This window comes from Drosophila kikkawai, chromosome 3L (genome assembly GCF_030179895.1).
Source record: "Drosophila kikkawai strain 14028-0561.14 chromosome 3L, DkikHiC1v2, whole genome shotgun sequence".
Lineage (NCBI taxonomy): Eukaryota > Metazoa > Arthropoda > Insecta > Diptera > Drosophilidae > Drosophila > Drosophila kikkawai.
The window spans coordinates 7,089,725-7,103,055 of NC_091730.1; the positions used below are offsets into that span (position 1 = coordinate 7,089,725).

At 42.4% G+C, this 13,331-nt stretch overlaps 1 protein-coding gene across 4 annotated transcripts in view; it reads right to left on the reverse strand.

Annotated features, from left to right (window-relative positions):
- Positions 1-2,089: 2,089 nt before the first annotated feature.
- Positions 2,090-13,331, reverse strand: part of unc-13-4A (BAI1 associated protein 3) — a 50,351-nt gene continuing 39,109 nt past the window's right edge. For 3 of the 4 annotated variants that reach the window (XM_070285635.1, XM_017162249.3, XM_070285634.1), the window contains 7 exons: positions 12,895-13,063; positions 10,742-11,048; positions 9,184-9,696; positions 8,584-9,057; positions 5,475-6,864; positions 5,139-5,385; positions 2,090-5,055 (listed from right to left, as the gene is read on the reverse strand). In XM_070285635.1, the coding sequence (XP_070141736.1) occupies positions 4,964-5,055; positions 5,139-5,385; positions 5,475-6,864; positions 8,584-9,057; positions 9,184-9,696; positions 10,742-11,048; positions 12,895-13,063 (3,192 nt within the window). In that variant the 3' untranslated portion in view covers positions 2,090-4,963. The remainder of the gene's footprint in view (positions 5,056-5,138; positions 5,386-5,474; positions 6,865-8,583; positions 9,058-9,183; positions 9,697-10,741; positions 11,049-12,894; positions 13,064-13,331) is intronic. The other variant, XR_011444920.1, reaches the window with a different exon arrangement.

Genomic DNA, 13,331 nt, shown 5'->3' on the forward strand with positions numbered 1-13,331 from the left:
ATTAAATATGTTTAAAGATTAATTACTATATATGAAAGGGTTTTATGTGTGATTATTATAGGTATTTGTTTGATATAAATACAAGCAAAGGCCTTAGGTTCAAAGAGAGTTGCTTATATTTGTTTTCAGTGCATTTAGTGGCTGGTTAGGTTGACGTTACCGAGGTTGGAGGTGAGGAGCACTTGGAGGCTTACTACATTAGGCCTCATTGCCTGTCAGGCACCACTTTTGGCCAGCTGCCGCACGTGACTGTGCAGCGCTTTTGACTGCTGCTGCTGCTGCTGTAGCATTAGGGGTCAGGCGGTGGGGCATAAGTTGGGGCTTAATTTGCATCGTGTCATTAGGATGAGTGGCATCGATAATGGGGCCAGACCCCGGCAGTCTCTGGGTCACTCTTACCACAGTTTGAGGCTGCAATTTTGAGCTGCAGCAAAATGATGGTACTCAAAATGGTCATTCATGTAAATAAATATAGCATGAATACTCGAATTTTTATTGGTAGAAGCATAGGAAATGTATAAAAATATGTTTAAAATAATTAGAAAACTCTTCAGTCACAACTTTTGGCAACGCGGTTTGAATTAATTTATTCAAATGCAGCCAAGAGCTAGAAATAAAGTTGGCTAGCATCCACATTTATTATTGGATTTATTTTGAATGCTAGCTGGCAAAGCAGAAAAGGAAATTGCTTATTGTTTTGCACAATTTTCAGTCACATCTCACATAATTAATGATGGGGAAAGAAGTGGAACTAATTTTATAATTAATAAGATAAAGTTTGAGATTTATTTTGCTGTTTTTAAAGAATTTTTGAAGAGGATGTTGCCATAAATTCTTATGTGAGTTTATTATTAAAGTTGCGTTTTACTTTTATTAATTTAAATTTATATTTTATTTTGGTTATTTTGGAAACATTTTAGAGTATAAACCCTTCGACTTTAGAGAACATAGAAAACTCTTTGTTGTTTTATAGTCTTTTTTTCCCCTCCAGGATGCGGGTCTCCTGCAAGTTTGATTCCTTCGATGCTGACACGCACAGGATCCTGTGATTTGTCTATTTCGGGCTCTATGTCAGCAGCACTCCTTGCATACATATGTATATGTGAGCACTATTTTTTTCTGCCTTGAAATCCGTTTCAGGTTCTCACAGGACGTTACTTTCTGTTTACTTTACGCATCAGGCACAAGTCGTGTGTACGCCTGATGTTTGTTCTCTGGCACTGCAAGTCGTAAAAAGTTTCCTGTGTGCGCTCTGTGTCCTTGGCGGGTGTCATAAAAGTTGCATAAAACTGCACAGATTTCTCAACTGTGTGTCGTGAAAAAAGTTTAGGATAGTATATCTTAAATACAATAGAACGTCATGCCAGTGTCTCTAAGGATCGCTTTAACATGACCCTAGTCTTTGGCTTTAAATACCAACCAGCCAGTCGTTTGTACTCAATGAAAAAAGACTAGACAAGACAGGGAAAACTGCGGCCTCGCATGTGTCAGGATTTAATTTAGATAAAAGCTTTTCCACACTTCCGTCGCTGGGCCGAGGAGCCTCCCCTCCTCACCAGCCAGACCTTTGACGTGCACCAGATAATGCCTCAAATCAATTCCGTAAACACTTTCCCACTTACCCGCACTTGGCCGCAAAACCCTGTCAGCGGGACGACAATTTATTTTCATGCCAAGCTCCTCCTTAGCCGGCATATATGGATGACGTTGGCCTGTCGCCGGGATTGATTCCGGCATATCAGCTGGAGAGCATTAGGTAGTCCGAGTGGACATATTAAATGTAAAGGAAACAGAGCTCTATTTATTTTTATTTATAAAATTAAATCACACAGTTAAATGATTCAAAAATATCGTGAATGAAAACGTAATTAAAATTGCCTCCCTTTAGTTCAAATAAAATTTACTACTTTATAATATTTAAAATCTGTTGATGTAAAGTTCAACAAGTTAATCAAACTACCATAAACCCAATTTAAAATCCAACTGAATTTAATTGTAATTCAATATTTACCCCTGCGAATACCCAAAAGTCCCGCTCCGAATGAAAGATAGTGGTAATTTAATTATTCATTGACATTTATTGATTGAATTTGATAATGTTTCTGTTTTCTGCAGCATTTTGTTGTTGAATTTTTACATTGAATATGCGTTAAGGATTTTCTTTAGTTTTTCAGTTTTCATCGACTTGCTTTGATTTGATTATGTACTTAGGGTTAGTTTAAGAGTTTGCGGTGTTTGCTGTTAAGACATCTGCCCAGATAAATGTATATCCGTACGGAGGGGAGCTTAGGAACCTGATTTGTGGCCCGTTGGTAGTTGCAAAACACACACACATTTTCCATATATATGTATTCACATTTAAAAAACTATATTTTTACAATTGTCTGTTAGAGTTTCCTTCAAAATATTCATATCAAGTTTCGGCGGTAAAGTGTTTTATATGTAGTTCTGTCTTGGCATACAAAAAATACACATATAAATACTTAGTATCTCTGTGGGTGGGGTGGGCTGTGGTTTTGTGTAAAAGGAAAATAAATATGGTATTTGTAACGTATATATAATCGAAAATAGTTGCCATTTGTTGCTGTTTCTTTGTATTTTTCTTTGTATTTTTTTGTTGCCATCTGCTGGTCGCTTGTATATGGTATGTATATAGCAATTAAAAGTATTTGTATTTGCATTCTGTATACGTAGGAGGGCTCTTTGTAGGTTTCTTTTGTAGTCTGTAACTAGCACAACAACTGCACATTCAAATAGGTGTCTGTATATATTATATATCGTTATAGGTATAGGTTATGCATGTTTTGGCCTTGATTCTCAATGGTTTTTCAGTTGCTTGTTGGTTTTGTGGCGGCTGGGAAATGCGTTTGGTCTCTTTGTTTGGCCAATTTTCGCATTTCTTGTCAGTTGAAATTTGTAGTTTTGTTTACATTTTACCCTACACTCTGCTTGCTTCATATATTTGTTTTTTATTTACTTGTATTTTTTTTGCTTAGCTAGTGCTAGTAACATGAATAATTTAATTTGATTTGATTTCATTTACTCTTGCTGTAGGCCCGTGGGGTGTGTTTTTGCATTTTTATCTATTCGATATAGGAAATTATCATAGGTACACATATCAACACAGTAGTTTCGGTTGGTTAGTACAGCAAACTCTTGCCCATATTTATACGTTTATCAATTTAACTATTTATTTGTTTACTGCACATAAAGTCTGGAAGATAGCCGTTTGCAGTTTGAAGTGAGAAGTCAAAGGTAACGAGTGCTCTTGGAAGATTCGGAGTGAGGAGCGTGGAGTTTTATGCCGGGCTGTAGGAGAGCCTGGCACATATAGCACTGGAAATTATGACTCTACTTCGATGTTTGATTCTTTTTGGGATCATAACTCCTGGTATCGAAGTATTCGATGTATCGAAGTTGAATTCTAACGCAAGGAAACATAACAAAAACCGTATAGATACAGACGTTGAAAGGCTGTGCAAGGACTGCGAACCAAAGGTTTGCCTTACTAACTAAATACTTGCTTGATTACCGATTAATTATTTATCCATTTATGTATATATATTCATATGTTTTGTTTGTTGTTTGTTGTCTTCTTTGCATAATACTCGTACTCAGTAGTTTGTGGCTGTTTGCTCGAGTTTAGTGTAAATATTAAAAATATTTGTAATTTGACTTGGGTTTTCCTCTTTGTTTGTTGTGCATCTTTTTGGTAGTTGTTCGTTTTTAGTTTAGCCTCAGCTTTAGCTTTAGTTTTGCCCTCTAAAATTTCCCTCGGCTGCCTTTGCGAAAGGTATAAAAAGTTCTTGCTACAGTTTACAGTTTACAGTTTACAGTTAAGAGTTACAGTTTCAACAATCCCTCAATTATTCATAATATCTTCAAGTTCCTTCGTTATAGAGACCATTGTATATAGTACAAAATTTACAATAGAAGCGAGACCTTTTCTTCTGGGTGGAAAAACCAATTCGGGGGAGGGGCTAGAAAAGTTTTCGGGGGGATAAAAGACATGGGGAAAAGCCCTAAGTATAAGCAAAAGAGCCGAAGGCTGCCTCTCGGGGTACTAGCGCGTGTCTAATAAATTTATACAAAATCTGTGCTCAGAAAATAGTTTACAAATATACTTTAGACTTAGTTACACTGTCCTTTGGGCGTGATATAAATAGTACACATCATGTACATATATCTCATCATCATCATATCTCGTATATATATATATATATATTGTAAATAGCTTCCTGCTTGTATAGTATGTCTTGTGTTTCGTGTCCTTGGTTTTGTGGGGGGTTTCAAAGAAGCTCGGAGTTACGCAAATTTTGATTGTTTCTTGGCTTTCACTGGCGTATAGAAAAGGTGCTGAATTGTCACTTGTATTTGTTAAGTATACACGTTGTTACTTTGCTGATATATAAATATATGTATTCGTAGAGTTTAAATTGACCCAAAAATGTGTGTATATGTTGTATTCATGCGTTGGCCTTGGTAAAAGTCTTCAAAACGCACAACATAGCTCAAGTTTTGTGTCTTTATGAAATTTTAATGATTTCTGTTAGATACGATTTCTTTGATTGCCCAATTTATGGCAATTTCAGCAATGCTAGGCTTCTACTAAGTCCCTAATTTTGTGTGTGTGTCTGTGTTAAGTGTTTTTTTAATCCATAATTTTTATCCGAATTTTGTTCAAGCAGCGGGGGAACGGGGAGTGTCCCCCGTCTTGTTGCTCGTCACTTTTTTGCACCATTTGAATTTCGATTCTTTGCTAACATTTACAAACTGAAGAGAAGGAGGAGTCTTTGTCGAACAACTAGAGTAGGTACAATACATACAATGCTGAATTATGGATACTGGCTAAGGTTTAGCTTCGGTTAAGTTATCGTCGTCGAGGCAATTACATTGCTCTGCTGGAAACGTTTTACAAACGGTTCGTTCGGTTGTCCTGTCTTAGTCTCAATCCATCCAAAAATCAATTGATGAAGCGCGCTTTCTGCTTGCGAACAAAGTCCTGGGCCTGCTTGTCGTTGATTCGCACTTCCAGGATTTGCAAAATGGGATTGCCTTTCGGGGAGAATGAGGGATAATAAAACTTAACATAGCATCGTGATGGGATTAAAAGTGCTTAAAGGTGCTTCTCTACTCACATTTATCCTTTTGCTCCATGAGCGGCAGCTCGATTTGTTTCAGCCCATGGAAGTTGTCCACACTGGTGCTGTAGTCCGCCACTCCGGGTATGTTGCCCAGGGCCAAATAGGCTTCGCCTCCGAAATCATTGGCCGTTAGGACATCGTGATCCATCACTGTGAAGCAAATCATGGCGCCCTCGGTGAGGCACTGCTCCAGGGTCACAGAGAACTCGAAGCACTCATCGAATATGGGGTTCAGAGTGCGCTGCAATAGGGGAAAATAAATAAAATAAAATTAAAGTTAAGCACGATATCAGATATATTGATAAATTTTAAAGAAATAATAGGTTTTACCTTGTGCACATTCGTTTGCTGCTCCATGCAGTGCAGGAATATCCTTCGGGGCAGCAGCTCGATAACCACAAAGGGATCACTGAAGCCATTTGGATCCAGGGGCACCACATCTCGGGCATGCAGCACCTCCACACAGAGCGAGTCGTGGTTGAAGTAGGCCCGCACCGCCAACGATCCATACGGCGAGGGAGTCACCGCCATCAGCTGCTCCCTCAGACGCTGCATGTAAAACATATCGATGAGTCGGTCCGTGTCCGTCTTGTGGAACTGGAGTCGCTGCTCTATGCGCCAGAAATCCTCTGTGTGCAGGCACTCAAGGAGCAGACCCTGACCCTCGGCGTGGAAGAAGTCAATGAGCAGCTGGAGCGCCTCGTACAAACGCTTGTGGAAATGCGTGGGCTTGTCCGTCTCATCGCCCGTCTCCATTTGGCGTGACATCTCGCCGAGCACCGTTTTCCAGATGAAACGCAGAGATCGATTGAAGTTCTTGGTGAGCAGGGCGCTATTTAGCGCCGCCAGGTGGCAGTCCAGGTACTCCAGCAGCGGTACAATGGCCTGGTTGGCCGGCAAAGAGTCCGGGGACCAGGCCAAATGGAACATGGCCTTTTGCAGCGACATTTGCATGAGCGGAGCCAGCTTGGACAGGATCCGTTCGGTTCGGTTTTCCATGTGGGTGAGACTGGCCTCCAGCAGATTGTCGGCCGACTCCTCCAGTGGTTGCTCATCCGAACGGAACTCGGCCAGCGTGCGACGCACATACTCCACATTATTGACCGTCACGCACATGTCATCGGAGCAGCGGAATGGACCCTGCTGCTCGTAGTAGCCACTGTCCGCCAGAGCCGTGTGGATAAGGTCACAGTAGTGCATCGCCGCCGAGCACACCACATCGATCAGTTGGGACTCTAGCATAATGGCCGTGTCTTCGTCTGGCCAGTTCATCACCTTCCAGAACTCCTTGATGTTTAGCAGTGTGCTCGCTGTGTCCACCGAGGAGCTGCTGTAGCGCACAATCCGTTCGCCCTCACAGATGGCATCCATACGTATGGCCGCCCTAATCCTCTGCAGCGCCTTGGCCTTGCTCACCATCATCCAACGCTCTAGCGTGGGGATGAACCACTCGTGGCTCTGGCTCAGAGCTAAAGGCTTCTCCGGCGGCTGTGGCTGCGCCGAAAGATGACGCTTTAGCTGGCAGAACTCCTGGAGGGCCAGGAACAATTCGAAGGGCTTTGTGTCTACAGGTTCGGCATCGCCCTCGAGCACGGCATACTGGGAGAGATTCATACGGACTCCAGGCACCTGGCCAGCGGCCATTCGGGTGTACACCTCCTCGCCCACCATCGCATCGTATTGTTTGTAGATGATGCTAAAGTACTGAATGCCATTCGTGCTGCGGGGAAAGAGGAGGAGTTTTTATTACGTGGTTGCGCATTGCTTCAAGGGATTACCCATTATAGGATTACACATTTATTAAACTAAATTTAGGGTTTTAGCGAAATAGTTTACTTTAAAAATTGCAAACAATTCGGTTTAATAATGGGTTTTCCTGTTATTTATTTATTGAGACGTAAAACTCCAAATTAAATATTAAATAAAACTTAATTGAAGTTCTCCTACTTTCAAGTTCTTATAAAATTTAAATTAAATCAATTTTAAGAAACTTTTAACTAAAAATTAACGCCTTCAGCAAGACAACCTTAGCAGCCGAAAACCAAAGCCATCAGCCTGTGTTTAAAGCAAGAAAATGCCGCAATTAGCCTCCAACTGAATTTTGCTAATGCCGCAGGACTCAGGACTCTGGCCTCCAGCACTCAGCGCTCAACACTTTCCACTGACAGCCCCTGGACATTTGCTAAATGCCTTGTCAGGATGCCCAACGACCCACCGAGGCCCAGAGAAGAAGGGCAACGTGAGAGCATTTTTATGACAGCGCAATTAATTTGGGGCTTATGTGTGTAAGCCACTTGATGTCCTCATTAAGGTCCTTTTATGGCCGCGCTAACTGGCAAATATGTGACTGATTAGTCCAGCGGGAAGGCCAAGGATGCGCCACTATGCACCTATAAACGGAATGTAACGAAACGAGCCGTTATTGAAGCCCTTTCCGGCCTGGCCTAATGGCGTAACGTGATCCGCTTCGTTAGGTGGATCGATTTATCATTTAATTTGCCAGAGATTTTGAAACTCTGTCACCTGTAACAGTGCTGGGCGAATGGAAGAATAAGAGGGGAAAAATATCAAGTTTAAAATTATAATAATACCTTGCTTTCCTTCTTTTTATTTCGCAAGATTCTTTCATTTTAGTCTTCTGTTATTTTTAGAAGGGTCTAAAAATTCCTCTGAATAAATCTATTGTGTTATTTCCATTGAAAATCTTCTTTGTGTACCTGCTCAATGGAGTTGCTTCCTGCTCAATGCTCGTATCTATTACAAGAGTGGGGTTTTTAAAATATATTCACACTATTTGGGGTACTTGTTGCCCCTTGAAAAGCACTCCCAGTTGGACATTGAAGTGTCCCAGTTGTCGGCAACGCCGCTGCCGGCAATCTGTCATGACAACATTTTGCGGCCCTCATTAATGCTCGTTAGCTTTATGACTTTGACTCGGGCATTTGACAAATGCTCAAACTGATTAGAGACCGACAGTAGAGTGTAGAGTCGCCCCCGGCGACGATAGTGGATAAGTTGGTATCGAAATGACGCCATTTGCGCGGGTGGCACACACAATTCAATTGGGTCAGCGGGCGAGTGGAGTGCATGTGTGGCATGCTCACATGGTAACCGGGAGCTGGAAGGGACTTGGGTATGGTACTTGGGACTTTAGAGCAGGGAGCCCGCTTTTATGTACGACACGTGTCCGACATACTCAATTTGGTGATGGGCCAAAGGTAACTAACCCGAACCGGCGACTAAAAGTGATCCCGTAATCCGCAATCTACACATGAAAAAAATTTAACTTAAAATATAATAATGGGTAATTAAAGTTTAGCTTATAATTTTCAGTGTAAGAAAGAAGGAAAGAAGAACTTTGGGATGGATGAACCCATTGGATTGTAAAAAATTGGGTAACATTTTTAAATCTTGTATTTTCTCTCCGTGCAATACTCACTTGTCGAAAAGGGCATGATAGTAGGTCTGCCCCAGCTGAATGTCGGCCGTTAATGTCGTTACGAAGTTCGATAATGGATTGGGCAGGCTCTGCGACTCCCGGATCACGGTCTGTCCCCACATCACGGATCCCTTGCGCAGGGCATTGACCACCTCGCCGCGCACACCCTTGTTGAAGGGACACACGGCCCGGAATGCCCTCATCGAGCCGAGGAGTCCTAAGCAGCGCAGCAGGAATTCCAGGCGAATCAGTGAGGGCGGATTTAGCGCTGGGAAGATGTCCCTATGCCGGCGTATCTGATTGAGAGAGCGCTCCACAAATCCATTCATGGCATCCGCCAACCACTGTTCCAGATCACGGCTGAGTGGCTCCTGGTTGGGCTGGTTCCACTGCTTCTCCACGTCGCTTAGCAGTCGATGGAGAAACTTTGGGTCCAGCGGGGTAGAGCGATTTAGCTTGGCGGCAGCCACATACCTAGAAGAAGCAAAGAAATATTATTTAAACTAAATCGGAAGGATATAACATAATAATTATTTAAAACTGAAATTGAAAGTTTAATTGTAATTATTTTTTAAGAAATATATTAAGAAAACAACCCACCTTGCCATGGCGCAATGCAAATCGGATAGATCCGCCTGCACTGCCAGCTGATGCAGGATGGTGAGCGCCGGACCCGGCAGATCGCCACACCAGGTCCACGATGGCTCATGCGTGGTCACCTCGTGCTGCATGAAAACCATTTGCAACTGCTCGACCTTGTGCAGCTGCTGCTCATGGTTCTCCTCGCCCACCGTGCTGCGATCCTCACGCGTTGACAGCCACAACTTGAGCCGGATGCGTCCCTGGACAGTGCTCCGATGACTTCGTGCCTCAAGCTTAAACCAAGCATCCAGTCCGGTTGAGGGGATATCCGACAGGGGTATATTCACCGAGCCGAGGAAATCGTCCTGGGAGCCCTGGCGAGCCGACTGGCACACCTGTTTGAAGAAGCGTCCCAGTCCGCGCACCCCACGGACCTCGTTCAGTCGCGAGACGGCGTCTAGGACGCAGCTTTCGTCGTCGTGGTCCCAAATGTCCAGGTGAAAGGTGTCTGTGTTGATGTCATCTATGTCGCTGCAAAATATATAAATAAATTTTAAAGGAAAATTCTGATTCATGTTAAATTCATGTACAAATTGCTTCATATTTCCCCCATTAAAACCTTGGAACGTGTTAGCATGTGTTTATGGTGCGTTTTCCCGGAACATTTGCCTGGGCTTTGTGCTTCGTTTAATTTATTACAAGATTTATTCTTGCTCTCAAATTGAAACAATATTCCCGCAGTGTTGTCGCTGATTTCCCAGAAAGCCCTTGGAAAATCCGCTTTGGTATGAAATCAACCATAAATGAGTATTTATTTTGCATTTCTGGGAAGTGATAAGCTGATAAAAGAGGGTTAGCATAACCATTGGAGCATTTTGGAAAGGATTTAGCGAAGTTTTGTTAAATATTTACTTGTATAAAATATACAGAATTTTTTTTAAAATATATATGTTTTTGTTAGGGTGTTACTCTCCTGCTTTATTGATTTTTCATTTTTCTCTTTCATTTTTATGGGAATTGCAACATTACATTTGATTGCATTTCCTATGGAACATTTCATGTGCATTTGCGTTTCAATTTTATGGAAAATGTAAATGAATTTCTTTCTTTTACGGCTTACAACTCGTAAATTACGTTTGGCATTGAAGCGAATCGTGGAGCATGTGACAGAGATCAGGGCTCAAAATGATTTGTTTGGTTTGGATGCCAGGTTTCCTCATTTATCATTCGTCCAGGCGGAAGGAAGGACGCCTGACAATTTCTAAATATTTCATTTAAATTACTAGAGGAAGTAATTGAATAATTCCTTTTACAAATCCCTCAATAAATGTGCCGCGGTGCCCTTTTTATTTTGGCAAACAATCGAATTAAATTGTCCCCCGAAAGTGTGCACAGAGCGAAATCGATGTTTTAAATAAATTTAAATATTAAATAATGTTTTATTTATTTATTAATGTTTTGATATTATTTAGTATTTAAATAAAATTATTTTTTTAAATCCAGAGTCTCTTGAATATTTTTTTTATGTTTAAGAAACATTTCTATATTTTTTCTGTGCAATTAATAATTCACTTACAACTTGAACTTCTCGTTCCACTTGGGCGTCAGTGTATGCGGTTTAATGCTGGTAGCCTTGATGAGCTTGGCCGGCACCGGGCCGCCCAGTGAGTCGCGCTGCTCCCGTCGACCCCCCTCCCGTCGCTTGAAGCTCAGCCGGAAGCTGTGCTTGCGATGCGGCGGCGAGTCCGTGGCGCTGTTATCAAAACCACCGCTCATGTCCGCGGACAGGGCGCGCGGCGTCGGCGGCAGCGGCAGCGGCGACACGGGCGGACAACCGTCTCCGTCCGGCTGGATGCCCAGCATGCAATACGGATCCGAGAAACCTGCAGGAGAAATAAATAAAAGGAGAATAAATACATATTAAGAAATCTGTTAAATATTTAATTAATGCTTTTATGAACAGAAGTAAAGAATACATGGAGATGGCATTTAATTATATATTTATCCCCGAGAAGCGAAAGACAAGGATGCGGAAAATGGAGCGGCAAAGAAGGAATGAGAAATGGCGCCGCATTAATGAAGAAGCTCGTCCCGATGACATTAAATGCCAATTAATGGCACTGCCCGCGGGGACAGCGTGGCGTCAGCTGGTCCCAGTCACACATTGCGTATGATTAACATTTCATTTGCATAAAGTGCCGCTCAATTATTGAGTGCCTGTGATTTACGCGCACAGGCAAGCGCCATGAGCCATGAGCTATTAGCCCATAAACCCACCAGCAGCCACAGATGCCCGCTACCAAGATTAAGATTTTTCACAAGAACTAGGATTTTGTTCCTGGCATAATTGAAGCAATTGTACTGCCTTGGGGACATTGGTTCGACACGATTTATTTAATTGAGTTCAAAGTGGCAGCAAATAAAGGAGCCTATATTGAATTACCCAATACTGATTATGTACTAAAACCGATTCCTTTCGAAGGCAAATCGATTACCCGCCCAGAAATGATTCATTCGAAATTCGGACCTGTGCATGGTGGCAGCACTCATTGTAATGACCAATTTCGGTTCTTGCCTTTCACGCTTGACCAGTCCCACAGTCCAACTCCAGGCCAGGAATCACTGGCTGCTAATGAAAGTCGAGTCGAACCGAACCGAACCGAAAGGAACTGAACTGAACTGAACAGAACCTGATTCTCGGCTCTCGGAGCTTATTTGCCAGTAGAAAATGGGGCCAAAACAAAGGCAGTCCGCCGCTCTCATCAGCCACGTTTCATTGGCAACGAGTTGTTTGCCATCTGCCCAGGGCCACATCCTCTCAGCCGCTTTTACCCATTTCGGCCTACTTGGTGGGGCTTTCAGACGTTTAGCAGATGGCAGACGTTACACTAACATTGCCATTGCCACTGCCACTGCACTATTGTCGAATGGGAGGGAGGTGGCAGGACACCAGAAGAAGGCAGGAGCCAAGGAGGCAGCACTCCAGGAGGCGGTAGAAAAATGCTCGAACAGAAGTAGACGCAGACGAAGGAGCACTCAACGTATTCCTTACACATCCTTGAGCACATTAAAATGCGAAATTGCGTTGCCTTCGATGAGGCTGCTGCTGCTAATGCACAGAGAGAAATATAGAGTGGGAATAATATATTTCTGAAACTTACGTAGCAGTTTCCCTTAGATTTAAATCAAGATTTAACTGGAAACTTGATATTAAAAGCAAATTTCAATTTTATAAATTACGTAAAATATATATTACATTTTTCCCTAAAATTTTCGCTTAATTTTCCCTCAGTGTACGTCTATTTTCTGGTAGTGAGGTTTCTGCTCTTGAGCATAATGAACAAAATGGGAAGCATTAAATTGCAAATTTATTGAACGCACACTGAGACAGAGAGAACCACGAAGGGGCATAAGCAAAACTGTGAGGAGGACAAACAAAAAGGCTCCGAAAATACAGGATAATTGGGGGAAATAGTCAACGCACATGGTGCTACGTTTATGGACGCCTCGTCTGGCTTCTTGATTTGCCCACACACACAGAGAGAGGGGAAGGCACCCACAGAGGGCTTCATAATGCAATTACCGCAGTAGCCGCAAAATCAATTTACAAACTAAAAATATTTACACACGATACATAGATGGACAGATTGATACATTGAAGGAGGGGGCGCAGGGGTAACGATGCGAAAGTGTCGAGTGTGTGTGGAAAGCTGGAAAAGCTGGGCTTACCATTGGCATCCTTCGCCTCGAGGCCATCAGCCTCGATTACCACCGCAGAGAGTACGATTATCTTTGGTTTATCCTCGGCGGAGGCGTGCAGCAGGCGATAATGACGATCCGGATTGACACCGAAGGCGCGCTGTGCGTGCAGATACATTTCGTCCTTGTAATGCGCAAACTGTGTTGTTGTCAAGAAAACGTATACGTAATACGTATTATCCATACGCCATGTTGTACGTTGTGCGTTGCCATAGGGAGAGTAAATATTTTAAAAATTTAATTTAATTATATTGTCATTTATTTGTATAAATATTTTGGCAGTCAACAAAATCATAATATCATTTAATGGAAAATTTGCATATTTTCCTTTGGCACCAAATTTTGTTTATTGGCCTTCGCCGCCCTTCCTTCCTCATCAAACAAAATCCTGCTTTTTTTTTTTGGCA